The sequence below is a fragment of the Salvelinus namaycush genome, chromosome 27, assembly GCF_016432855.1.
Source record: "Salvelinus namaycush isolate Seneca chromosome 27, SaNama_1.0, whole genome shotgun sequence".
Lineage (NCBI taxonomy): Eukaryota > Metazoa > Chordata > Actinopteri > Salmoniformes > Salmonidae > Salvelinus > Salvelinus namaycush.
This window is the reverse complement of record NC_052333.1, coordinates 12,169,272-12,196,851: the sequence shown is the minus strand read 5'-3', so window position 1 is coordinate 12,196,851 and position 27,580 is coordinate 12,169,272. Positions and strand designations below refer to the sequence as shown.

Here is a 27,580-nt window from a genome sequence, read left to right as displayed (position 1 = left end):
ACACGAGGGACCATAGCCGGTCCCAGACACACGAGGGACCATAGCCAGTCCCAGACACACGAGGGACCATAGCCGGTCCCAGACACATGAGGAACCACATGGCCAGTCCCAGACTAACGAGGGACTGCATGGTTAGTCCCAGACACACGGGGGATCATAACTGGTCCCAGACACACGAGGGATCATAGCCAGTCCCAGACACACGAGGAACCACATGGCCAGTCCCAGACACACGAGGGACCACATGGCAAGTCACAGACACAGGAGGGACCACATGGCAAGTCCCAGACACACGAGCAACCACATGGCAAGTCCCTGACACAAAAGGGAACATAACCGGTCCCAGACACACAAGGGACCATAGAAGCTTCTGCTCATTTTCTCATCGATTAAACATCTGATCTTCATTTTTGTTCCGTAAATTTGTTACGAACATAGTGCATAAAATGTTATAGAGTTGACATTTTGCCAAAGTTTTTAAAAAGTCTACTCTAAAAAGAAAAGGTTTTTGGAGTATCCTTTAAGGGTTCTTCAAATTGAAACTGTGGGGGAACCCCTATAAGTTCTTCGAGGGAACCCTTTAAAAGGGTTCTTCAAAGAACCCCTTTTAATGGATCCTCGAAGAACCTTTTCAGGTACATTTTTGATGTTATGTGTTGATGTTCTCCGTATCCATAGCCAGAATGATTTTGCAGTGCATGGTAGTCGAACAGGTTTCCTGTTATATTCATCAGAGGTGTAGGGAGGGTGAAGTCTATGAATCCCCAAAAAAATAGTCATTATACAGATGATTAACAAAATATGCACACAACAGTATTCACTGTTTTGATAATGGTTTTCATACACATACCTTGTCCATAATGTAGAGGCCTATGGGATTTTCATTGACGAGGTTAGGAAGGAGGATGGTAAATGTGATCTGCATAACATACCAATTGAAATGCCTTTGTATGCCTCCTTGTCTGTACACCTACAGACACAAAAGTGAGCAGTTCAGTCATCTGCACCCAATACAGCTAGCCTTCAACATGTTCTCATAGCCTACATATTCTTACCTTTTTGTTGATTGATATGCATTGAATTGTGTCTATTTTCTGTTTGAGACAGATTTTCGCAAATATGAAAAGATAGATGGTATCATCACAAAACAATATAAATGTAGATCATATAAGGGATAAACCTTACCTTACATTGAGGAGAACTTTACATTTTTCAGTTAAGTGCCTGCACCTGCTGTCCTTTCAAATTCAAATCCCAATGTTTCAGTTGGGCAGTTAGGTTCCTTTAAGAACCCCCACCAACTAAGGAGGTTCCTCATGAACCCCCCTTCCTATGGGGTTCTTGGAAGAACCTTTTGGGGGCCATTTTCAGTGCCAAGAACCCTAAGGTTCTTCGAAGAACTTTGAGGATCTTAGAAGAACCCTTGTTGAACCCCTCATTTTTAGAGTGTATGTTGTTCAGAAGGAGTGCAAGGTCGAATTGAGTTTCTGCACACGCGCACTTCATAGAGGAGGCGTTCCCTAGCGGAAATATTCACATACATGCTACAACGCGCCAATAGGATCTCGCTAGCTCTTGCTTCATTTGCTCCCACTGTAAACGACACAGATAAAGTATCTTGGGTTAGTTATAACTATCTTTGGTTACATCCTCTGCAAGAGTAGACGTGCTGTGTGACGTGTAGAAGGGGCGGAAGGGATGTTTGTGTTTTGGTTCTAAATGGGAAGTTGCAAGAAGAAAGAAAAAGGAGGAGACGTGATCTGGGTTGTTGAAATTAATTGTAGGTTTAACAATGCGTTTCCGCACTGCGCCCTTTAATTAGTGTATAGACTCTTTGGGGGGTATTCTGTGTTCATAAACAACGCCTAGGTCTCAGGTATAGTAAGCGAAATGGTGTTACAAGTTGTGGATTTCAGCTCGTTAGTTGTCAGATGGCTAGCTAACTTGCTATGCTAACATTACATGTCTGATGAGAAACGCAAAAAATAGGCCTCGGCCCCGAATTGGGAAGGGCTCTAACGTTAGGTAACAACGGGGTTGTCAGTTCAAAGTTCCGACTTAAACAGTGTTCATAATAATATATATATTGGTTGTTTATCATCGTTTTGTTGATCGTGGCGGATATGGGCTCGTCATACCCTTCTGCTTGCTAGCTAGTTATCTTCTTGAAAAAGCTAGCCAGCCAGCTCCATCATCGCATACTGACATGTTTTGCTAGTTTGCCAGCCAGTTAACTTTAGCTAGCTAACTGCTTAGCAAGACGGGCAACAATCAGGTAGCTAGTATGTAACGTTAGCTAGCATACTAGCATTATTAATTCGGATGTTGATGTAGCTATCTAAACAACCAATCGAATAATCTAGCTAGCTAAATTAGCAAGATATCAAACGTTAGTTGGGTAAGTGTTTGCTTCTATTTGGGAATGTCGTCCTCTCAATGCTATAGCTGGCTACGAAAATAAAGCGAAGAATAGCTCACGTTAGCTATACTAGTAACTAGCTAGTTTGGAAATTTGAACTATCCATACTAGCATTGATTAATAACAGTGCTAGTTGAGTTCCCACTTTGAAGGCAACAGCCAGTACAGCCCGTTGCTTTCAGCCTATTGCGCATGTTTACCTTTTAGCTTGTCACTATTAGCTAGGTAGGCATTGGCAAACCCATTTACATTGGAAGGCATTCTTAAATCATCACTGCAACGCCTTGCCCTAAGCCTGTATGCGATTGTAAATATGTCACCTTGCTGAGTAGTGTTTTCCAAATAATGTGTATGTTTTGTCACTTGAGGGGCTAAATTTCAGCACCTAGACTGAGAATGTTACTTTGTGTACCCACAGGGCGTGAATGGTTTTGACTGGAAACACATATGGGGAGTTCACAGCCATATCATTATATCTTTTTACTACTGCCAACTTGAAAGATTTACATGTAAGGCACACAACCTCTGTCAGTTACATTTGAACAGGGAAAAAAGCTCTGTCAGCTCAGATCCATCTCTGATATACCACTCAGACTGGTCAGCTAGCTAGGTTTGACTGGCTGTGTGGAAAGGGCGGGATACCTAGTCACTTGCACAACTGTATGTATTCAACCGAAATGTGTTATCCGCATTTAACCCAACCCCTCTGAATCAGAGAGGTGCTGCTTTAATCAATGTCCACATCATCGGCTCACAAGGAGCAGTTGTTGTTGGGGGTTAACAGCTTTGCTCAAGGGGAGAACAGCAGAGCTTTCCACCTCACTGACCTTACCGTTACTGGCCCAACGCTCTTAACCACTAGGCTACTTGCTGCCCCAACCATGTTTATTTTTCTACATGTTTTTCTCTCTCTTGTCTTCAGTGGAGACAGGAGAATATATCCATTGTTTACTTCCTTGAGGAAGGAGGGGAAAGAATGTCCAGTCAATTATGTAGTTCATTACTAATTTAATCTCTTTGTGAGGCAAGTCTGGACTCTGATATCAAGGTTTCTTCCTTTTCTCTTTCGAGAAGCATGTCCACCCCTGACTCAATCATAGAGGATGTAGATCTAGGCCAGGGTTAAACTACGCGTCAAAACGACTTTATCTCTACTTCAAAACACCCTTATCTCTAACACATCTGACATAGCCCTAGTTAAAAATATCATCAGAGTCACGTGAATCATTGTTTTTCCTCTATCGACTCCTCTAGCTGAAGCCCTAAAAGTGCAGTCAGACGTGCAGGACAGACACTGACCGGGGGATCTGACCAGGCCATGGCCAACAGGGGAGGAGCTACGAGACCCAACGGGTCTAACGCTGGGAACAAGATCTGCCAGTTCAAGTTAGTGCTGCTGGGGGAGTCGGCGGTGGGCAAGTCCAGCCTGGTGCTCCGCTTTGTCAAGGGCCAGTTCCACGAGTTCCAGGAGAGCACCATAGGAGGTGACTTACGACTGCACTCAATGATGCACTTAAGCCTGTTTTTTACAGTTCAGGTAAAAAACAAATACAACTATGTATTTGACATGTCTCTCTGCTCTCCTCCCCAGCGGCCTTCCTGACACAGACGGTGTGTCTAGACGACACGACGGTGAAGTTTGAGATCTGGGATACGGCGGGACAGGAGCGCTACCACAGCCTGGCGCCCATGTACTACAGAGGGGCGCAGGCTGCCATCGTGGTCTACGACATCACAAACGAGGCAAGTGGTGTCATGATGTCATCAATACACGCCCCACTCATGATCAGGACCTCGATAGATTATGTAACCAATGCCACCTTCCTTCCATCGTCACAATGATAATTGATCTCACATGTTTGCATAGGTGGTCACACTTGTGATCCCTTCACGCTGGATTATTCAAATAACTTTGGAAGTTGTGCGTACCATGTTTCTTGTCTCCAGGAGTCATTTGCGCGGGCCAAGAACTGGGTGAAGGAGCTGCAGAGACAAGCCAGCCCCAACATTGTCATCGCTCTGTCAGGCAACAAGGCTGACCTCGCCAGCAAGAGAGCCGTCGACTTCCAGGTGAGCCCTCCAAACAGCCTTACCTGTCTCGTGTCACTTTAGAACACACCTGTGTGTGTCTGAGTTTGACAGACAGTGACTGTCTCTGACATGGTTGTTTTCCCAGGATGCCCGGTCTTATGCAGACGACAACAGCTTGCTCTTCATGGAGACGTCGGCCAAGACATCTATGAATGTGAACGAGATATTCATGGCTATTGGTAGGTACCTCTCACTCCTTGATCCGCATCACTTTACTGATCTATAATTGAATAGGGCCCTGCACAAGCAAATGTTCTAATACATACTTAGACAAGTAACAAGAAAATGTGAACTAGCAGGATGTTTTGATCTAGTAATCTTCATCAGTAGCTGGCACTTTGAAGTTTTTGTTTTGTTTTTCCTCCGTGCTCTAGCGAAAAGATTGCCCAAGAGCGAGCCTGCAGCCGCTGGAGCTAACAGCGGGCGGAACAGGGGTGTCGACCTAACTGAAGCCGCCCAGCCAACCAAGGCCCCCTGCTGCAGTAACTAATGCGATGCCCACCTACTGCAGTGACTAATATGACCGATGCCCGACTTCCGCTGCAGTAAACTAATGCGACGCCCCCCCCACAAAAAAACTCTGATCCTCAGCAATGAAAAAAGTTGATATCTGAACCCTTCTTCTCCTCTCTGCAGTAACTGATGCAAAGCAACACCCTTGTCTATTTTTCTCTCAACTACGCCCCACCCCTCCCCCACTGATTCTGCTGTTACTAATTGAGACTCCTCCCACCTTCCTCTTTTTTCCCCCTTAAATTAGTGCTGCCTTCCCTACCCCATTCCTCCAGACTATTGGCTAGCAGCAGGACTAAAGGGCGGGGCTCCTGTGATTTGGTCTCTCCTCTCCTGGGAAAGATGGACTGTTTCTAATACGCAATCTCTCTTCATGTCCTTTTTTGTTTTTGTTAGATTTTTGTTTTGTTTTTCACAGTTATTCATCGGAATTATGGATGCATGTCTCACTACAAGGCCTATCATGATGATGAAAAAATATATATATTTTAACTTTATTCAGCGGCACACAAAACATCTTAGAGTGAAAAGAGGAGTGTCTCCAAAAACGCTGACAGAAAAAAACAGAGGGAGAGATGAGAGGGAAAGAGAGGCTCCAAAGGTTTGTTAGGGCTAAATCATAAGGAAGCTAAAGAAAAAACTGTCTTGTTTCTTTCTCTGTTGGTCCCTCTGTTTGTCTGGCCTCCTCTTTCTCTTGTGTAACATATTCATATGCTTTCTCAACTAAACCTTTTAGTAGCACTAGTGTAGAGTTGTTCCCTTCTCTTTTGGCCCCATCCCAGGGCCTTGCCTGCTTCTAGTGTTCAGTCCCAAATCAAACCTTAATAACTAACTCCTGAACCAGGGGTGTCTAACTCATTTTTCCCCGGTGGCCGCATTTAGTCTTCAACAAGGTCCAAAACGGACGCACTGAAAATTGGTTTTATTTCCTTGCCGCCATCGTTTTTGGAAATTTTGATGCTCTCTCATTGTCTAGTGGTTATTATCCAGCTGGACAGTCAAGAAACTGTATGCATGTAGGTCCATTATCATTTCTATATAGTTTCAAAAATATATATATTTTGTTTTTATTTTCACTCAAACCACCTGCAGGCTGGATTGGACCCCCTCCTGGCCACAGGCCATATGTTTAACACCCCTGCCCTAAACCCTTATGTACTTCATGTAGGTCTGAGAGGATTTGAGGTTGTAAACAATGGGGGGAACATTCCACCTAGCCTATCAGAGGGTGTATTAGGAGCATTATCACCGTAATGCTCCTAATAGACCTATTCAGTCCTTTCAGATCTACACAATTATTGAAGGGGCTAGGGGTGGGTTTGGGATTGGGCGTAGCTGTTCTAGTGGCATCGTGCAATGGTTCACAGTAATTGCTCTGTGACTTCTTTAGTTACCACCACAGTATGGCATCGGGGCCTCTGAGGCTTGTTCACTAGTAACCCCACCCCCCAATTCCAAGCCTCCAGACCCCTCCCCATCCTGTCCTGATGGTGTCTGTCCAAGGGAGGGGATGATCCTGATCTATATGGGCTATGATGTCAGATGTCCGTTATGTCTCAACATGTAATGGATGAGATTAGGTCATGGTTGAGGCCTATTGCCTGTCCAGGTATAAACAAGGTGCTGGTTGGAAGGCAGCTGTTTTCCACCTGGAGAGACAGGGGAGCATGGTGAGGTGACCTCTGTAGGTGTCATTAGGAATCTGCTGACACCAGAGCCCTGGTCAAAAGTGCACTACATAGGGAATAGGGTGCCATTTGGGACGTCAATCTCTTTGTCATGGACACTGAGATCGGTCACTTCATCCCTTGTTCTATAGGAAGTGCTTTAGACACTGTTTGTCAGTGTGTACACAGGGGGACTGGGCTGTCTGGTGATACAAATATCCTCAAAGACAACAAACACACATGACACACACACACCGTGTATACACACAGGTTTATTTCTCTCGCAACTCTGCTAGATCTAATTACCGTAATATAACACACACACCTAACCACAAGCTAAAACATACACTTTTTTGTGTTATTTTTAAACTCTGGACCTGTTACACACACAGTTAAACCCCCCCCCCCCCCCCCCCCCCACCCCTCTCTCCAGGTCTGTCTTCCTCATGCCTTGCACTAATGACGCTCATGAATATATCTTGTCATAATTACAGCCAGTGTGATATAAATATATTTATAAATAATATGCTGTAAATAGGGTAATTGACAGGACTAATGCTTGCTAGTGAGTTGTCTAGATAATCATTAAATAACAAAATACTGTACAGTTAGCAAAAAACACTTTGTATGGGTTTGGAGTTTTGTTTTTTCACACACAAATCTATTCTAATCGATGGTGGTCTTTATAAATGTGTGTAGTGTTAACAAAATGTACTTGCATTTCTTTAGTGGTCTGTCTTATGTTTTTTTCAAGAAAAACTGGATTGTTTTGGTTTTCTATTTTTTAATATTCTCTCTCGCATTTCATTAATCATTTTGTTAGCTATCTAAAGCTAAGAATCCCTGTCCAATACTCCTTGTCCCACTAGAACTGAACTCACACACCATACACTGTCTGGGTGTAGAATCCCGGTCGCGGGAACAGATCGGATTGACAAAACTAACCGTCCGCCTGTCTTATAAGTCTCAGTAAGAATGTAACAACGTTGTAGGAACAATGTAACAACAGTAGTAGTAGAATAAAAAAGAAAGACTGTTCCGTTTTACTGTTGGTACTAGCTGGTGGATCATGATGATGAATAAATGGATTAACTCATAGGGATGTACATTGTTTGTTGTTGCTGTGGACAGTTAATTGCAGATGGTAAAAAAATAACAAATGCAAGCATTTTACAGTACTGTTAAATAATGACCAAATAAATAAAGAAATAAAATGTAGAATTTATATGGGATGAAGGTTGTATTGTGTGTGGAGTAAAATCTTTTGTTTTAAGATTGTTTTCAGGTGTTCCAGTTACTCTTCCTGTACTCTGTGTAGGGTAAAGAACCCCTACCTCTCTGTGTAGGGTAAAGAACCCCTACCTCTCTGTGTAGGGTAAAGAACCCCTACCTCTCTGTGTAGGGTAAAGAACCCCTACCTCTGTGTAGGGTAAAGAACCCCTACCTCTCTGTGTAGGGTAAAGAACCCCTACCTCTCTGTGTAGGGTAAATAACCCCTACCTCTCTGTGTAGGGTAAAGAACCCCTACCTCTCTGTGTAGGGTAAAGAAATCCTACCACTCTGTGTAGGGTAAAGAACCCCTACTTCTCTGTGTAGGGTAAAGAACCCCTACTTCTCTGTGTAGGGTAAAGAACCCCTACACCTCTGCCTGAGGTTTCCAGTGAAGTCATGTAATGTTTCTCTGACCATTTGCTGTGTTTAAAACAACAGGGAACTGGGAAATCTCAGACTTCAGTGTGCTCAAGACAACTGGGAACTCTGGGGGAGAAAATGAGCTCTGACTGAGAAATATCTTCTGAACAGTCATCCAACTAGGAATTCCATGTAAGACACCAGGGCATCTTTCTAGAGCTCCAACGTCATGATTTGACCTTGTCCCCCCCCCCCCGAGTTCCCAGTTGTCTTGAAATCACCATTTGATCCCTCAGCCCTGCCTAATGAGGTCACAGCAACTTAGGTCCTGGTGGTCTTTGCGCTCCTGAGTGGCGCAGCGGTCTAAGGCACTGCATCTCAGTGCTAGGTGTTACCAGGCTGTATTACAACCGGCCGTGATTGGAAGTCCCATAGGGCGGCACACAATTGGCCCAGCGTCGTTAGGGTTTGGCCAGGGTAGGCCATCATTGTAAATAAGAATTTGTTCTTAACTGACTTGCCTAGTTAAATAAAGGTTAAATAAATAAATATCAGATTTGTCCTCACCCGGGCTCTCAGAAAGCAGCCCCGACAGCTTACAGACAAGGAGTTATGATGACTGAATATTATCAGGTCGGAATAACAAAACTATGTTGTAAAATGTAATAATGGGCCTATAATAGGAAACCTGTTAACATTTAGCTACTCTGTAACTACAAGGCCTGTTATGTTATTGTGGTATTTGTAAGCCAGACACCAGGAGCAGCTTTTGTCTGCCCTTCCCATTTCGGTAGACCACTGCAGGCCTAGGCCTACTTTTATGCCTATGACGGTTTCTGACACTACACTTGTCACTGCTCGGTTACATTTGACCTTGAAATTCTTGCTACAAATTGTTACATTTTTTTTGTGACCTCTCCCCTGATTCATAGCCTACTGGAATACCCATTTTTGTTACCCCTAGTGGAGAAAAAACGGACCTACAATGACAAATAAAAAAGTAGGGATGAGCGCCATGTCTGATTCTCCGGTAGTGTAATAGAGAACCGGACACTTTAACGTTTTAGCTCCAGGGTCGGGGATCGCGTTCGGTCTCGGTATCGAGGATGTCCGAGAGCGCAGGTGTTCAGCAGGGCTCCCCGGCCATCGGTGCGGCGGGATCGGCTCCTGCGGCTCCGGGAGCCGGGGGAACGGAGGGTTCGGGCGCCACGGTAGGATCGGCACGAATCGCGGCGAAGAAGGCGCAGCTCCGCTCCTCCCCGCGCCCTAAGAAACTGGAGAAGCTCGGAGTGTATTCCTCTTGCAAGGTAGTTTGTCGTCCATTATTAAATGATTTAGCAATTATTATAAATGTTTCAATGTTTTGCAAGTGGATTGTGTTTCAAATGCGTGTTGGTTTGCAGTGCTGCTATAATGCAAGCGCAGTAAAGGAAGCCATTGCCGCACTATATATATATATTTTCATATCCCTCATTCTCTATTTATGCAAAATTGTCCTTTTGGAAAATAATATCAGGACCAAAAACGGCAACATGTTCAGTATGGCGCTCCCATATTTACTATTACAATGTTTCTTTCTAGGCGGGAGAGTAGATTTAAACATTCTCTTGCGCTTTGACAAATTCAGGTTTTGCGTGGTGGTGCATAGCCTTAATGACTCCAAGCTAGGGGAGTGTGCGGAGTGTAATTCACCCCTCTGGAAAAGTGACAGTGTTTTTGCTGTCTGTCAGCGTGGCGCGGCGTTGTAAACTATTAAGTATTTATTGCATTTATATAACATCTGCAAGGAGCGACGTCTTTGTTTTGACAGGGTGACAGCTGTTGGGGGGCGGAGTTTGTTGATGTTCATCGGCGCATGTTCCTGTGCGCAGCTCCAGCTGAAAATAATAACAGATATGTAGCACTTGTAGTAAGAGGGCTGTCCCACCAGGCGCGGACTTAGCTATGCGTTTTACATATCCATTTTAGTAATTTAGCTTTAGCAGAGGCTCTTATCCAGACCGACTTACAGGTAGTGCATTCATCTTAAAGGGAAAACTCAAAAACGACTAAAATATAGTTTTGAGTAGATTTTCCTTTTAAGATAGCTAGGTGAGACAACCACATATCTCAGTCATAGTAAGTACATTTTCCTCAATAAAGTAGATATCAGCAGCAAGGTTAGCGCTAGTATGCCACTTGTTTACCAAGCTGTCCATCACTTGTCAACTTATGATGATATCAGAGAAGTTAAACAGGTTTATAAACATGAAACAGCATGCGTGTGCGCTTATGTGGCTTTATCACCCTTGTGACCCTGTGCTGTAGGCTGAGGGGGGCTGTAAGTGTAACGGCTGGAAGAGCCAGAACCCCCCTCCCACACCGCCCCGTACGGACCAGCAGCCCAACACTGTCAACCTGCTGGAGCCCTGCCGCAGTTGTTCCCACACACTGGGTAAGACTAGGGGTAGATGGTACAGGCAGATGTAATGTTCTAGAAAAGCCAAGTAATAAAGTAGGTTTTCAGAGGTACATTAGTCAGAAAAAAGAAATAAAGTCTGTCCTCTCTCTCTCTCCCTCTCTGTCTCTCTCTCTTTCACTTTCTCTCCCTCTCAGGTGACCATGTAACCCACCTGGAGAACGTCTCAGAGGAGGAGATGAACAGGCTTCTGGGTATAGTCCTGGACGTGGAGTACCTGTACACATGTGTTCACAAAGAGGAGGACGCTGACACCAAACAAGTCTACTTCTCCCTCTTCAAGGTAGGGCACAGCTCAACATGTCAACAACACATTACTTTCAGTGCATCGGTTTCACAATTTCTTCTTTCTCCTTCAGCTGTTGAGGAAATGCATCCTACAGATGGGCAAACCTGTGGTGGAGGCACAGGAAAGTCCTCCCTTTGAGAAACCCAGCATCGAACAGGCAAGTACACACACACACACACACACACACACACACACACACACACACACACACACACACACACACACACACACACACACACACACACACACACACACACACACACACACACACACACACACACACACACACACACACACTCTCTGAGGAAAAGTGACACATTTAGACTTCCACAAGATGAAGACATTATATGTGGTTTACATGATCTCTGTGTGTCTTCAACAGGGGGTGAATAACTTTGTCCAGTACAAGTTCAGCCATCTTCCCTCCAAGGAGCGACAGACCATTGTGGAGCTGGCCAAGATGTTCCTCAACCAGATCAACTACTGGCAGCTGGAGACGCCCTCACAGAGACGACAGCGGGCGCCTGCTGATGATGCTGCCGGGTACAAAGTAAACTACACCAGGTAGCAGGCGCCTTTTGATGATTCAATTGCAACTGCTGGCAGGCGTACTTTGGTGATGTGTTCACAGTCGTGACATGTTTATACACACTGCACTGACCACACTGTGGGCTGGCTTCATGTTCTTAATGCTTATGGGGGTGCACAGTGCCCACCTTCATTTCGCAAACACTCAAACATCGATTACTGTAGCTCTGGTGTGTTTAGTGCCCAGTACACCTGTAACTTGAACCTTGGTACCAACAGATACACTGTCCTCCTGGAGCCGATGAAATCCTCTTCATACCAATAGATGATGCACACATTTCATTCAAATTGTATCACCGTTATAACCCATAATCAAGCCCATATTTTTGTGGTGTGTTTTCCCCCCAGATGGCTGTGCTATTGCAACGTCCCTCAGTTCTGTGACAGTCTACCGCGGTACGAGACGACCCAGATCTTCGGTCGAACCCTGCTGGGCTCAGTCTTCACTGTGATGAGGAAACAGCTGCTAGAGCAGGCCAGGCAGGAGAAGGATACGTTACCCCCGGAGAAACGCACTCTCATCCTTACACACTTCCCCAAGTAAGAGACACACTGAGGGAATACATGCGCATCGTGCACACACACACACACACGAGGTAGAGGAGGATTCCTAGTCTCTGTCAACAGTAGGTGTGATGATGAAGACGTCTGTGTGCTGTAGATTCCTGTCCATGTTGGAGGAGGAAGTGTACAGTCACAGCTCTCCCATCTGGAGCGAAGACTTCCTGGTTGGATCCACAGGAGGACAGATCCCCATCCATACAGGTAAACACACCTGACCCTTGAACTGTAGCCAGTGATATGATATGGGGGGTAGTTTAGTGTTAGCACACAATTAGGCAACACACTAGCACAGGGGTATTTACAACCCGGGGGGCTCTGCAGGGGGTCCATGAAAATATACAGTACTAGTTTAAAGTTTGGACACACTTAGTCATTCAAGGGTTTTTCTTTATTTTTACTATTTTCTACATTGTAGAATAATAGTGAATGGATTAAAACTATGACATAACACATAAGGAATCATAAAGTAACCAAAAAAGTGTTAAACAAATGTCACGATGTTCGTTATAATGAAGGTCGGACCAAGGCGCAGCGTATGTTGAGTTCCACATATTTTAATGAAAGTGAAACTTAAGCAAATACAAATAAAGAATAAACGAACCGTGATGACAATGCAGTGCGAACAGGCAACTAAACATAAACAATATCCCATAACCCACAGGTGGAAAAAATGCAACTTAAGTATGATCCCCAATTAGAGACAACGATTACCAGCTGCCTCTAATTGGGAATCATACACAAACACCAACATAGAAAATTAAACCTAGAACCCTACATAGAAATAATAAACTAGACTAAACACCCCTAGTCACGCCCTGACATTCTCTACCATAGAAAATACAGGCTTTCTATGGTCAGGACGTGACAACAAATAAAAATATATTTTATATTCTTCAAAGTAGCCACCCTTTGCCTTGATGACAGCTTTGCACACTCTTGGCATTCTCTCAACCAGCTTCACCTCAAATGCTTTTCCAACAGTCTTGAAGGAGTTCCCACAAATGCTGAGCACTTGTTGGCTAATTGTTCTTCACTCTAAATTATCACAAACCATCTCAATTGGGTCAAGGTCGGGTGATTGTGGAGGCCAGGTCATCTGATGCAGCACTCCATCACTATCCTTCTTGCTCAAATAGCCCTTACACAGCCTGGAGGTGTGTTGGGTCATTGTCCTGTGGAAAAACAAATGATAGTCCCACTAAGCGCAAAAAAGATGGGATGGCGTATCGCTGCAGCACCCACACACCACCTCCATGCTTCACGGTGGGAACCACACATGCGGAGATAATCTGTTCACCTACTCTGCGTCTCACAAAGACACGGCGGTTGGAACCAAAAATCTCACATTTTGACTCATCAGACCAAAGGACAGATTTTCACCAGTCTAATGTCCATTGCTAATTTTTCTTGGCCCAAGCAAGTCTCTTCTTCTTATTGGTGTCATTTAGTAGTGGTTTCTTTGCAGTAATTCGACCATGAAGGCCTGATTCATGCAGTCTCCTCTGAACAGTTAATGTTGAGATGTGTCACGAACCGGCTCGAAGCCCTTAACAAAAAGGGAGACGACGTGGAGATAAGGAATAACAAAATATATTTATTAACTAAAGTAAACTAAATACAATTACCAATGGTGTGTGTAGTCAGTAATCAATAGTGTAAGTGAGTGGTTGCGTGCATTAATGTGATAATGAGAGGTGTTGAAAGGTGCCAACGCAAACAAACAAAAACAGCCACAAAAAAATGCCACAATCCAAAATCTATCAGTGTCTGCATGGAGACAGTCTCCCCAATGAATGGGGAAGAGGTGCATTTATTCTGGGACACACCCGAGCCCAGTTGTGTCCCATTTCTCTTGACGACCCTCCCGGCTCCGCCCACCGACTTCCTATTAAGGAAAACAAGAGAAAGAATTCGGCAGACAGAGTGGGAGGGTCGTCACAGATGTGTCTGTTACTTGAACTCTGTGAAGCATTTATTTGGGTTGCAATCTGAGATGCAGTTAATCCCTAATGAATTTATCCTCTGCAGCAGAGGTAACTCTGGGTCTTCCTCTCCTGTGGCGGTCCTCATGAGAGCCAGTTTCATCATAGCGCTTGATGGTTTTTGCGACTGCACTTGAAGAAACTTTCACAGTTCTTGAAATGTTCTGCATTGACTGGACTTCATGTCATAAAGTAATGATGGACTGTTGTTTTTCTTTGCTTATTTGAGATGTTCTTGCCATAATATGGACTTAGTATTTTTCCAAATAGGGCTATCTTCTGTATGCCACCCCTACCTTGTCACAACACAACTGATTGGCTCAAACGCTTTAAGAAGGAAAGAAATTCCACAAATGAACTTTTAACAAGGCACACCTGTTAATTGAAATGCATTCAATGTGACTACCTCATGGAGCTGGTTGAGAGAATGCCAAGAGTGTGCAAAGCTGTCATCAAGGCAAAGGGTGGCTTCTTTGAAGAATCCAAAATAAATGTTGATTTGTTTAACACTTTTTTGGTTACTACATGATTCCATATGTCTTATTTCATAGTTTAGATGACTTCTCTATTATTCTACAATGAGAAAATATTACAAATAAAGAAAAACCCTTGAATGAGTACATGTGTATAAACTTTTGACTGGGACTGTATATATATTTTTAAATGTTTTTTATGAATATCGCTAGCAACAACAGAATAAACACATTTTGAATTACATACACTACCGTTGAAAAGTTTGAGGTTACTTAGAAATGTCCTTGTTTTTGAAAGGAAATCACATTTTTTGTCCATTAAAATAACATCAAATTGATCAGAAGTACAGTGTAGACATTGTTAATGTCGTAAATGACTATTGTAGCTGGAAAAACGGCTGATTTTTAATGGATACCAGTCTCAACGTCAACAGTGAAGAGGCGACTCCGGGATGCTGGCCTTCTAGGCAGAGTTGCAAATAAAAGCCATATCTCAGACTGGCCAATAAAAAGAAAAGAGTAAGATGGGCAAAAGAACACAGACACTGGATGGAGAAACACTGCCTAGAAGGCCAGCATCCTGGAGTCACCTCTTCACTGTTGACGTTGAGACTGGTGTTTTGCGGGTACTATTCAATGAAGCTGCCAGTTGAGGACTTGTGAGGCATCTGTTTCTCAAACTAGACACTCTAATGTACTTGTTCTCTTGCTCATTTGTGCACCGGGGCCTCCCACTCCTCTTCCTATTCTGGTTAGAGCCAGTTTGCGCTGTTCTGTGAAGGGAATAGTACAAAGCACCCATGAATAAGCTACCAGTCAATAGGCTACCGGTCAGTAGGCTACCTGTCAATAGGCTACCGGTCAGTAGGCTACCGGTCAGTAGGCTACTGGTCACTAGGCTTCCATTGCGACAAGTTCCGCTGTCTGCTGGTAAGTTTTCTTGACTTGGACATACATGTTTGCCAACACATGGCTAACCTTTGTTCAGCCATCTAAACTGCTTCTCTTTGGCGAAAATGTGTTTGGATGTCTAGCTAATAGGTTATGCTAGATTTTACACTTCCTCTTCCAATTATAATGTGGGGAGGTCAAAAAAATAGAAAACTATACCAAATCTATTCATTTTAAAATGTTCATTACTTATCCTTGCCATTATCATTCACCTGATGATAAGACAAGACATGTGAATTAATTGTTTTGCTAACGTATGATGGGTGTCCCTGGGTCGTCTGTTTGCATGGGAGGGGGTCCCTGTGCAACAAAAGGTTGAAGACCCCTGCACTACCAGGATACATTTCCACACCTCATCACCAGGTGGCAGCACCAACCGGGTCAAGGCCGGGGCTCTGCTAGGAAGCCTTCATAAGCACATCAGGTGCAGGCATTTAGGGTGATTGTCAGTCTGTCCCAGCTGGCAGAGCTGTGAGGCTGCTGGTTTGTTTGGTGGCCATGAGGCCTTTCGTTTGGTTTTGAGTCTTTAGTTTGGCATGCCTGTTTTTAGTTTTGCCAAAATGTGTTTGTTTTTTTGGGGGTCACCAACTGAACAAATACTAATCTCCTTGGACCAAGATGTCAAGAAGGAATTGGCCCTGGACCCTGGGAAGTTTGCTGTTTTCTGGGCACATGTACATACAACACGGCCCTCATACTCTCACATCTACGCACACATCAAATCAGGTTACAGACCATGTAAATTGGCCTAATACCCCTTAACATCGTCCCCAGGCTCCTGGCGTGGGAACATTTAGCCTCAAAGTGGGACTTGAAAGGGGTGTGGTTGAAATTGGGTCGGGAAAGGGTGCAAGCCTGCTACAGCTGTATTGGATTGGACTTTTAAAAATGGCGAGAATCCATACATTTCTATCACAGCAACAGTGTTGCCATATTTGTGGTTTTACCGACAAATTGGGCTACTTTAAAAATGATGTCGTGGGTGAAAATGTATTGTTTGCGTGTTTTTGGGCTATTTCTAAGTAGCACTGCGGCCGCCATGTCATTTCTCTTAAAAAATATATCTTTCACTGTGACCTGCTGCTGACAGTGAGGCAGGCTGTTTCTGCTGGAGAGGGCCAGAGGGGTGATCAATTCAGTGATTGAAATTACGATCTCATCCTCAGTAGTCTATTCCAGCAGGTTATTGGAAAACACAAGCATTTCTTACCTCAAAATCACCAAGCTATTCATGTTGAATAAATTAGTCTGTTAATTTGAACTAAGCAAGCTGCTAAATCGTTCAGTTTACATCTTGCCTACATCTTGTCTAGGCTACTGTAGATTATCCTGAAATGAGATGTAGGTCTATCAGGGGCTATAGGCTACCTGTCAGTTTACATCTTGCCTACATCTTGTCTAGGCTACTGTAGATTATCCTGAAATGAGATGTAGGTCTATCAGGGGCTATAGGCTACCTGTCAGTTTACATCTTGCCTACATCTTGTCTAGGCTACTGTAGATTATCCTGAAATGAGATGTAGGTCTATCAGGGGCTATAGGCTACCTGTCAGTTTACATCTTGCCTACATCTTGTCTAGGCTACTGTAGATTATCCTGAAATGAGATGTAGGTCTATCAGGGGCTATAGGCTACCTGTCAGTTTACATCTTGCCTACATCTTGTCTAGGCTACTGTAGATTATCCTGAAATGAGATGTAGGTCTATCAGGGGCTATAGGCTACCTGTCAGTTTACATCTTGCCTACATCTTGTCTAGGCTACTGTAGATTATCCTGAAATGAGATGTAGGTCTATCAGGGGCTATAGGCTACCTGTCAGTTTACATATTGCCTACATCTTGTCTAGGCTACTGTAGATTATCCTGAAATGAGATGTAGGTCTATCAGGGGCTTTAGGCTACCTGCATCTATCTCAGCTAACCATGGCAAAATTGAATTACAATTATAAACCCAGATTTTAGTCACTAGCCTATGCCTATTGAAATGACAAGTCAATCTTGAAAATGGGCCATTTAACTGTTTGTAGTTTTAACATCTAGCACATAATAACAGCACAACAACACTCAAACTCTCCTGCATAGTTATGCGCAAAGGGGATATATTTACAATTATAAACCTGGTTCAAGCCCTGAATGGTGATTGGTTGAAAGCCGTGGTATATCAGACCATATACCATGGGTAAGACAAAACATTTTTTTTTTACTGTACTAATTACGTTGGTAACCAGTTTATGATGGCAAAAATGCACCCCGGGGGTTTGTTGTATATGGCCAATATACCACGGCAAATGACCGTATCCAGGCACTCCGTGTTACGTCATGCTTAAGAACAGCCCTTAGCCGTGGTACTGTATATTGGCCGTATACCAGACCCCTTGTGTCTTATTGCTTAATCATAGCAGTCAAACAAGTTAAATCAACATCATTGAAGAAAAAGGATAAGGCAAATTTAATAAGAGCGAATTACATTTTATCTTCCAGAATATTCAAATTCCTTCAGTACGTCATGTCATAGTTCGCAATAATTATTATTTTGAGGAAAATCTAATTTTGCTTCTAACATTGTTACAAATTACTACGATATTCCTTCTTGATTGCCTTGATAATGTTATGGAAAAAGGGTTTATTGTATAAATATGGCAACTTCTCTATTCTTGTAAAAAAAAAAAAAAAAAAAAAAGGGCTAGTTTTCAGGCCTTTTGGGTGGTTTTTGGGCTGGAAATTCTAGCTAGACCTGACAACCCTGCACAGCGATCATATTATTTTTGTAACTCACTTCCTTGTTTAGCCCATAACTTGTGATGCTCACGCTTTGAAAGATGTGATGTGATTGATATGAGTGCTTCTCTCCACTGTTAAATTGATCTGATGATCTCACCTGTGTATAATGACAGTGATCAGTGCGCCACCGGTGGCCAGGCCTCTGTACTACAGCACCAGCCCAGTATCAGTGGACCCATCCAGCTGTGGCAGTGTCAGTCCTGCCAGAAAGACAGCCTCTGCTCTGGAACCCAGCCTAGGTAAACACAACAGGCTCTAGACACAGATCTAGGATCAGCTTTCCCACCAAAAATTATAATCTTAACCATTAGGCTCATTCATCCCTCCTCCTCTCCCCTGAGACGATTCCCCAGGTTGTTGCTGTAAATGAGAATGTGTTCTCAGTCAACTTACCTGGTAAAATAGGGACAACTTGACATATGATCTACCTGTGTAGGTGGGCAGAAGAGGAAGCCATCGGAGCCCATCCCCCATGACGAGACTAAGAAGCTCAGGATCGTCGGCGACATCCCCATGGAACTCATCAACGAAGTCATGGCAACCATTACTGACCCGACCTCCATGCTGGGACCAGAGGTAACATCAAACGCTCAGTCAGTCCAACATAAAGTCATCAATAATTCCAGAGCTTAACACGGAACCCAAACCGGCTGCGCACGTGCGCCATCGTGCATACATTTATTTTGTCCCCCCACACCAAACGCGATCATGACACGCAAGTTAAAATATCAAAACAAACTCTGAACCAATTATATTAATTTGGGGACAGGTCGAAAAGCATTAAACATGTATGGCAATTTAGCTAGTTAGCTTGCACTTGCTAGTTAATTTGTCCTATTTAGCTAGCTTGCTGTTGCTAGATAATTCGTCCTGGGATATAAACATTGAGTTGTTATTTTACCTGAAATGCACAAGGTCCTCTACTCCGCCAATTAATCCACACATGAAACGGTCAACCGAATCGTTTCTAGTCATCTCTCTTCCTTCCAGGCTTTTTCTTCTCTTGACTTTATATTGCGAATGGCAACTTTCATAAATTAGGTGCATTATCGCCACTGACATCGTTCGCCTTTCAGTCACCCACGTGGGCATAACCAATGAGGAGATGGCACGTGGGTACCTGCTTCTATAAACCAATGAGGAGATGGGAGAGGCAGGACTTGCAGCGCGATCTGCGTCAGAAATTGAAAGGACTTCTATTTTAACCCTTGGCAATGCAGACGCTCGCGAGCAGTGTGGGTGCAATAATTGAATAACATAGATTTCTAAATGTATTTTGCACACGACGCGAGCGGTGTGGTCAGCCTGTTACACTCTCTTCCATCTCAGTTAAAAATCAGTTAGTGCATGGATATCTGATTATGATTGCCCCCCCTGTAAGTCAATGTTTTAGAGACAGTATTATAGAGGTTGATGATGATGTTAAAGCTACTGCTGCTGCTGATGGGACACTGCTAAATCAAAATGAGTACTGTAATAGGACTTGATGATGATGAGTAAGGCTGACGTCATCCCCTACCCCCAGACCAGCCTGCTGTCGGCCCACTCAGCCCGTGATGAGGCGGCACGCCTGGAGGAGAGGAGGGGGGTGATAGAATTCCACGTCATCGGGAACTCCCTCAACCAGAAGCCCAACAAAAGGATCCTGATGTGGCTGGTGGGCCTCCAGAACGTCTTCTCCCACCAGCTGCCTCGCATGCCCAAAGAGTACATCACACGCCTCGTCTTCGACCCGTGAGTGTTACGGTACAGATGGACCCTGCTTGACCCCAAAGAGAAAAATTGTCCCAACTTTGTAGCACAGAAAGAAAAATATTTATCAGTGGTCATCAACCTTTTCTGAGAGGAGATCTCTTTCTGAGTCAAAATGCAAGCCGAGCTTTACTGCTCAGAATGTTTTTACATGACTTATGCCAATGCAACATTAACCAATCAAAACAGTTTTGTAGCAATGAGGTTTGTGCAGAAGGATATAGGCCCAATACATTATCACTGCATATTGGCTATGCTTGAATTTCCTTGCCAATGTGGTTGTTCTCAGACCATTTTGAAATGATATTTAAAACATGTAGGTATATGATCACACTGGTAATAGATCATGTGTTGTATTACTTGAGGCACAGCTGAGTGAGCATAATCATTAGCTTTTTTTTTTTTTACTGGCCTGATGGCCTGGATCTGATGGTCAGTCTGAGGTGAGGGAGGGAGCAGAGGTGAGGCTGCCTCTCACCTGAATCACTCTCCCTCCCTCAGTCTTCCAGCTGATGGCGAAAGTCACACTGCATTATTTCTGCCTCATGCACCAATTCATGTTGTTACTCCTATGACCAGAGAAAGGGAAATATTCCTCGATATTAAAAAAGACACAAGCAGCTAATAACAACCACACAGCTTATGGGAACACTTTGCTATAGTCATTCATACAGATGCAGTGCTGGTTGTAGCGTGAGTGGAAGTAGGGAGAACGCACATTTGATGGCTTATCAAAGTATTCAACAAAGTGTTGACAGTGGTGAATAACAACTTAAACATGAACTTACTCTTTGCTGTATTCGTTGAGACTCTCTCAAGTCAGGTTTTAAAAGTTTAGAAATCTCAGTATCAACTTTGCTGTGCGTTCGAGGCTTCTTTTTACAGTCTATGGCTCAGTCTACGCAGATAGTCTAAACTATCTGATTGGCTAGCGGTAGGCCTATAAGTGCACTTGATTTGCTCTCTGTGTCTGCCGGGCAGGCAGAGTTCTACCTTCGGACACATGAAATGGTTAAAAATGGGAACACTTTCCCTTCTGAGCGCTAGGGCTGATGAATAAAGTGCACCTTCCGACAACAGCGCAAAACGAATAAAGAAAAAATAGGAATGCAAGGCTTTATAGTTGTTGTTTATTAAGAAATGTGTAGTGATCAACTAGGAATGGCTTAGAGACCGGTTAGTGACCACTGCTTTATATGAAGTTGCTCTACAGTTGTAACCAAAATGTAATTACTTGGTTCATAACATTTGATACAGAGATAGATATGTTACATTACAAGTATGTTTGACCCCTCAATGTTATGGCAACCATTGAACCTTGAACCTGGCCGTAGTATGAGTTGTTGCGATGACATTATCATTGAAGTGAATCAGAAAAAGGGAACTATTTATTTCCTCTCCAAACAGGAAGCACAAGACGCTGTCGCTGATCAAAGATGGCCGTGTGATTGGAGGAATCTGTTTTCGGATGTTTCCCTCACAGGGTTTCACAGAGATCGTGTTCTGTGCCGTCACCTCCAACGAGCAGGTCAAGGTACGAGACTGCAGCTCTTTTAGCCCGGTCCCAGATCTGTTTGTACCATCTTTCCATCTCCTATGGTAATGTTCGACATGACAGTGACCATAGGACTTGGCTAGACACAAACAAACAGTTCTGGGACCATGCTACAGTTCCTCTTCTGGTCAAATTTCTGTTTTTACCTTTGACCCCTACCTATCGTTTCCAGGGGTATGGCACTCACCTGATGAACCACCTGAAAGAGTATCACATCAAGCACGACATCCTCAACTTCCTCACCTACGCAGACGAGTACGCCATTGGCTACTTCAAAAAGCAGGTCAGTACATGATTGGCTGCTTAAAAAGATCAGCAAATGGCATTATTGGTTATCTTGTTATGTTAGATGTTAGGTTCTAATTCTCAGAGTATAAACTTGACGGACACTATGAAAGCTTAAACCAAGTTTATTCTTCCCAGAGGGTCAATACAGCTGCATTAGACAACGACATTTAACACAAGCACTGATATTTAACCCTTTCCTCCTACACATCTGAACAGCCAATGCATCTCTGTTGCTAGACAGAACCTTAGTGATATCTGTTCTTCCTCACGTCATCTGACCTGACCTCTACCCCAAAGTGCTCACTCCTCTTATCAATGCCTGCTACATGTGATCACTTTCCCTACACTCAGCACATTCCAAGCTTAATTGCACACACTATATACAGTGGGGCAAAAAAGTATTTAGTCAGCCACCAATTGTGCAAGTTCTCCCACTTAAAAAGATGAGAGAGGCCTGTAATTTTCATCATAGGTACACTTCAACTATGACAGACAAAATGAGAAGAAAAAAAATCCAGAAAATCACATTGTAGGATTTTTAATGAATTTATTTGCAAATTATGGTGGAAAATAAGTATTTGGTCACCTACAAACAAGCAAGATTTCTGGCTCTCACAGACCTGTAACTTCTTCTTTAAGAGGCTCCTCTGTCCTCCACTCGTTACCTGTATTAATGGCACCTGTTTGAACTTGTTATCAGTATAAAAGACACCTGTCCACAACCTCAAACAGTCACACTCCAAACTCCACTATGGCCAAGACCAAAGAGCTGTCAAAGGACACCAGAAACAAAATTGTAGACCTGCACCAGGCTGGGAAGACTGAATCTGCAATAGGTAAGCAGCTTGGTTTGAAGAAATCAACTGTGGGAGCAAGTATTAGGAAATGGAAGACATACAAGACCACTGATAATCTCCCTCGATCTGGGGCTCCACGCAAGATCTCACCCCGTGGGGTCAAAATGATCACAAGAACGGTGAGCAAAAATCCCAGAACCACACGGGGGGACCTAGTGAATGACCTGCAGAGAGCTGGAACCAAAGTAACAAAGCCTACCATCAGTAACACACTACGCCGCCAGGGATTCAGATTCAAATCCTGCAGTGCCAGACGTGTCCCCCTGCTTAAGCCAGTACATGTCCAACTCGTCGTGTTTGGAGGACAAAGAATGCTGAGTTGCATCCAAAGAACACCATACCTACTGTGAAGCATGGGGGTGGAAACATCATGCTTTGGGGCTGTTTTTCTGCAAAGGGACCAGGACGACTGATCCGTGTAAAGGAAAGAATGAATGGGGCCATGTATCGTGAGATTTTGAGTGAAAACCTCCTTCCATCAGCAAGGGCATTGAAGATGAAACGTGGCTGGGTCTTTCAGCATGACAATGATCCCAAACACTGCCCGGGCAACGAAGGAGTGGCTTCGTAAGAAGCATTTCAAGGTCCTGGAGTGGCCTAGCCAGTCTCCAGATCTCAACCCCATAGAAAATCTTTGGAGGGAGTTGAAAGTCCGTGTTGCCCAGCAACAGCTCCAAAACATCACTGCTCTAGAGGAGATCTGCATGGAGGAATGGGCCAAAATACCAGCAACAGTGTGTGAAAACCTTGTGAAGACTTACAGAAAACATTTGACTTCTGTCATTGCCAACAAAGGGTATTTAACAAAGTATTGAGATAAACTTTTGTTATTGACCAAATACTTATTTTCCACCATAATTTGCAAATAAATTCATTAAAAATCCTACAATGTGATTTTCTGGATTTTTTTTCTTCTCATTTTGTCTGTCATAGTTGAAGTGTACCTATGATGAAAATTACAGGCCTCTCTCATCTTTTTAAGTGGGAGAACATGCACAATTGGTGGCTGACTAAATACTTTTTTGCCCCACTGTACCTTCCTTCTACAGGTAACCATTAACTTCTGGTGTAGACCCTCTAAACCTAAGCACTCAATATTTCAATAGGATACCTGATAATTATAACTATCCCAAGTTTAGGAGTTAGTACCCAGAATCCATTGTAGGGAAACATCAATAAACTGGGTGTCTTTGTGAAATGGACCCCTCTTACAGCTCTGTCTCTCTCTCTGTCTGTCTGTGTCTGTTGTCTGTCTCTGTCTCTGTCTGTCTCTCTCTGTCTGTCTCTCTCTCTGTCTGCCGTCTCTGTCTGTCTCTCTGTCTGTCTGTCTCTCTGTCTGTCTCGTCTGTTGTCTGTCTCTCTCTCTGTCTGTCTCTCTGTCTGTCTGTCTCTCTGTCTGTCGTCTCTATCTATCTATCTGTCTGTCTGTCTGTCTGTCTGTCTGTCTGTCTGTCTGTCTGTCTGTCTGTCTGTCTGTCTGTCTGTCTGTCTGTCTGTCTGTCTGTCTGTGTCTCTCCCTGTCTGTGTCTCTCCCTGTCTGTCGCTCTCTCTGTCTGTCGCTCTCTCTGTCTGTCGCTCTCTCTGTCTGTCGCTCTCTCTCTGTCTGTCGCTCTCTCTCTGTCTGTCGTCTCTGTCTGTCGTCTCTGTCTGTCTGTCTGTCTGTCTGTCTGTCTGTCTGTCTGTCTGTCTGTCTGTCTGTCTGTCTCTGTCTCTGTCTCTGTCTCTGTCTGTCTCTGTTTGTCTCTCTCTGTCTGTCTGTCTGTCTGTCTGTCTGTCTGTCTGTCTGTCTGTCTGTCTGTCTGTCTGTCTGTCTGTCTGTCTGTCTCTGTCTCTGTCTCTGTCTCTGTCTCTGTCTGTCTCTGTTTGTCTCTCTCTCTCTGTCTGTCTGTGTCTCAGGGCTTCTCTAAAGACATCAAGGTTCCCAAGGCCAAGTATCTGGGCTACATCAAAGATTATGAGGGAGCGACGCTGATGGGCTGTGAGCTCAACCCCAGCATCCCTTACACCGAGTTCTCTGTCATCATCAAGAAACAGAAGGAGGTGTGTGTGGTGTGTGTGCGCGTGTGCCTACAAACGTGTCTATCTGTATAATAAATTGCGTTACCTCAATTGTCTCTCTCTCGCTTTCTGTCTCCCTCCCTCTCTCTTTCTCTCAGATCATAAAGAAACTGATAGAGAGGAAGCAGGCTCAGATCAGAAAGGTCTACCCAGGACTTTCCTGTTTTAAGGAAGGAGTTCGGCAGATTCCCATTGAGAGCATTCCTGGAATACGTTGAGTTTCTCCCCCTGTCATTATATGCCTAATTAGTCTACCTTCAGCAAAGGTTCAAAGGCAAATCTAAAGAGAGGTAGCAGTGAAGTGGGGTAGGAAGGAAGTGTGTGGACAGTGTCTCTAATTTAACTCAGCTCCTCTTTGTCACCAGGAGAAACTGGATGGAAACCGGTGGGCAAAGGGTGGGTCTTTCAGCTCCATATAGCTTATTCTCATCTATTGTGCATAGCATTTTAGTAAACAGAAAAAAATATACTTTGAGGGTTTCGTCTGAAGGCTTTACTAGTGAGCTACCACTGTTATCATTATGGTAACTCTGACAGGAAATTAGGTGATAACTTCCTGTTGTGATCCCAGGAAGGAGCTGAAGGATCCAGATCAGCTGTACAGCACCCTGAAGACCATCTTACAACACGTTAAGGTGAGGGGCACGCACACATGCACACAACTCGCGTACATGCACGCACCAACGTGCGCACGCATACACACACAGGTTTCTCACTATGTGTTATGTGTTAGAGTCACCAGAATGCCTGGCCATTCATGGAACCAGTGAAGAAGACTGAGGCTCCTGGTTACTACCAAGTCATCCGCTTCCCCATGGGTATGTATGGCACTACGCATGGAACACATCTGTGTCTGGGTCAACTCTTCAGGGGAAGCAATATAGCAGTACATAACTTGTAAGAAAACAAATCTGGGTAATTGAATTGAGCATAGTTACCTTAGTCAGAGACCAACACGTAATGGTTAGTGTAGTCATATGGTGTTTTTGGTTAATCACATCAGAGTTTGGTTTAATTTGATCATTTAGACTAGAGGCTAATCAAGATTCATGTTAATGTTGTATTGTGTGATTATCTCCAGACCTGAAGACGATGTCAGAGCGTCTGAAGAGCAGGTACTACACCACGCGGAAGCTCTTCATGGCCGACATGCAGCGCATCTTCACCAACTGTCGAGAGTACAACCCTCCAGAGAGCCAGTACTACAAGTGTGCCAACCTGCTAGAGAAGGTCTTCTACACCAAGATCAAGGAGGCGGGCCTCATTGAGAAGTGACGGGATGGGAGGGGCTTCAAGGGAGATGGGAGGGGCTTAAAGGGAGAGTGTGGTTTAGTTCTAATGATTTTCAAAAGGTTTTTATTGTCTTAGTCTTTATTTTTCTACTCTTGTCAACTAGAAAAACAGTAGGACCGGCTATATGGAGTAGGGAGGAGGGTGTTAGGTTCATTGGAATACTCAATGTCTGCTGTTCTATCACTCTCTTCTCCATCCTTGTCATACTGCCTCCTCTGTCCTTTACTCTGTGTTATCAGTCTCTGCTTCTCCCTTGCTCCACCTTGTCTTTGTTGACTCAGGAAAACAGATGTCATGTAGAAACTCCACCTGTACAGCTAACCTAACCCTACATCTGTTCAGAGTCCTACTACATGTAGACGTCACATCTGTGAACAGCTGGACTGTCTGGGAGAAACGGGGAGGGATAGTCAGCCAGTCAGTTACTCAGCCATTCAGTCTGTCGGTCTCCAGATTGGTGTTACTGGGTCGTAATGGTGTAGGGTGAAGTTGCCCCTAGACACTGATCTTGGGTCAGTTTTGCATTTTCCCTACTAATGTTAACAGTTATGATTGTGGGATGGGAAGCTGATCCTTGATCTGTACCTAGGGGAAACCTCTCCTCAGGAGCCATAGTAATCAGTAATTAGTTCTAATGTGTATGTGTGTGTTACCTAACGCGCGTGTGAGTGTTCACATGACATCATGCGAGGTCTGTGTCTCAGAATGTATGAGGTCAAAGTTTCTATGTATGTTATTAGAGTTCATCCTGCCAAAAAAAGGACAATTATATTTCAAATCCGTATGTATACATTAAGTAATTCAAGAGGTTAAACCTCTTGAATTATTTAATGTATATTTTCAATGTACTGTATATAAGTTACCCGTCTTGCTTGTCCATGTAAAAAGTCTCATAAGGCAAAAGGTGACCATGGAAATGCACTTATTTATTTTTCAAGCAACTATTCAGCACCTCATGGTGAATAAGAACATTTTTGTTTTCCATCGAGCTGTTTTGTGTTTTTAGGGAAATGCACGCTATGGCTAATTTAACCATGTATAGTTAATCCTTATTTATGTGCTATAATTTAAAGGAATAATGCTTAACAAAAGGTCTTAATTTATTTTGCCAAATTATTTCTGTCTAGCAAATGGAGATTGCTACCTTTGTACTTTGAAGATAAAAGAAAAGAGATTGTGCAGTACTATCTTGTTTTTCTGTTTTGTATAAAGATGTTTGTACTTTTTAAACTATAGGATAAATCTGGATTTTGTGATATGTCTGGAGGAGTTATTACATGGCCTTTGTACTATTGCTTTTAATGCCGTAGTTATAACCGATTTTATAGACTAATTAAAATAGAAGTGAAAATAATGGATTGGAGTTGTT

At 43.6% G+C, this 27,580-nt stretch overlaps 2 protein-coding genes across 6 annotated transcripts; both read left to right on the top strand.

Annotated features, from left to right (window-relative positions):
- The first annotated feature begins 1,649 nt into the window (after nucleotides 1-1,649).
- Nucleotides 1,650-7,931, top strand: LOC120022103 (ras-related protein Rab-5A). 2 transcript variants are annotated; one of them, XM_038965924.1, is made up of 6 exons: nucleotides 1,650-1,780; nucleotides 3,674-3,903; nucleotides 4,011-4,162; nucleotides 4,367-4,489; nucleotides 4,596-4,689; nucleotides 4,885-7,931. In XM_038965924.1, the coding sequence occupies exons 2-6, from the start codon at nucleotides 3,738-3,740 to the stop codon at nucleotides 4,998-5,000; spliced, it is 651 nt and encodes a 216-aa protein (XP_038821852.1). In that variant the 5' UTR covers nucleotides 1,650-1,780; nucleotides 3,674-3,737; the 3' UTR covers nucleotides 5,001-7,931. The 2 variants fall into 2 exon arrangements, with proteins under 2 accessions (XP_038821852.1, XP_038821853.1); XM_038965925.1 differs by having other exon boundaries at nucleotides 1,768-1,876.
- A 1,383-nt stretch (nucleotides 7,932-9,314) lies between these two features.
- On the top strand, nucleotides 9,315-27,565 carry LOC120022559 (histone acetyltransferase KAT2B). 4 transcript variants are annotated; one of them, XM_038966511.1, is made up of 18 exons: nucleotides 9,315-9,629; nucleotides 10,630-10,756; nucleotides 10,918-11,063; nucleotides 11,140-11,226; nucleotides 11,452-11,633; nucleotides 12,006-12,197; nucleotides 12,319-12,422; nucleotides 18,522-18,647; nucleotides 18,845-18,984; nucleotides 19,934-20,142; nucleotides 21,568-21,694; nucleotides 21,888-21,998; nucleotides 24,757-24,900; nucleotides 25,017-25,131; nucleotides 25,284-25,314; nucleotides 25,490-25,553; nucleotides 25,661-25,736; nucleotides 26,000-27,565. In XM_038966511.1, exons 1-18 carry the CDS (start codon nucleotides 9,429-9,431, stop codon nucleotides 26,191-26,193), a joined length of 2,376 nt encoding a protein of 791 aa, XP_038822439.1. In that variant the 5' UTR covers nucleotides 9,315-9,428; the 3' UTR covers nucleotides 26,194-27,565. The 4 variants fall into 4 exon arrangements, 2 of the variants coding, with proteins under 2 accessions (XP_038822439.1, XP_038822438.1); XM_038966510.1 differs by having other exon boundaries at nucleotides 25,652-25,736; XR_005472614.1 differs by lacking the exons at nucleotides 25,017-25,131; nucleotides 26,000-27,565 and having other exon boundaries at nucleotides 25,652-25,712.
- The last annotated feature ends 15 nt before the right edge of the window (nucleotides 27,566-27,580 follow it).

What these genes read in the sequence shown, in the direction of transcription:
- LOC120022103 (XM_038965924.1), top strand. Translation starts at nt 3,738, where the DNA reads ATGGCCAACAGGGGAGGAGCTACGAGACCCAACGGGTCTAACGCTGGG. An exon ending in TCTACGACATCACAAACGAG is followed by an intron (nt 4,163 to 4,366) that starts GCAAGTGGTGTC and finishes TCTTGTCTCCAG; the next exon opens with GAGTCATTTGCGCGGGCCAA. An exon ending in AGAGAGCCGTCGACTTCCAG is followed by an intron (nt 4,490 to 4,595) that starts GTGAGCCCTCCA and finishes TTGTTTTCCCAG; the next exon opens with GATGCCCGGTCTTATGCAGA.
- LOC120022559 (XM_038966510.1), top strand. Translation starts at nt 9,429, where the DNA reads ATGTCCGAGAGCGCAGGTGTTCAGCAGGGCTCCCCGGCCATCGGTGCG. An exon ending in TACAAAGTAAACTACACCAG is followed by an intron (nt 11,634 to 12,005) that starts GTAGCAGGCGCC and finishes TTTTCCCCCCAG; the next exon opens with ATGGCTGTGCTATTGCAACG. An exon ending in CCATCTTACAACACGTTAAG is followed by an intron (nt 25,554 to 25,651) that starts GTGAGGGGCACG and finishes GTTATGTGTTAG; the next exon opens with AGTCACCAGAATGCCTGGCC.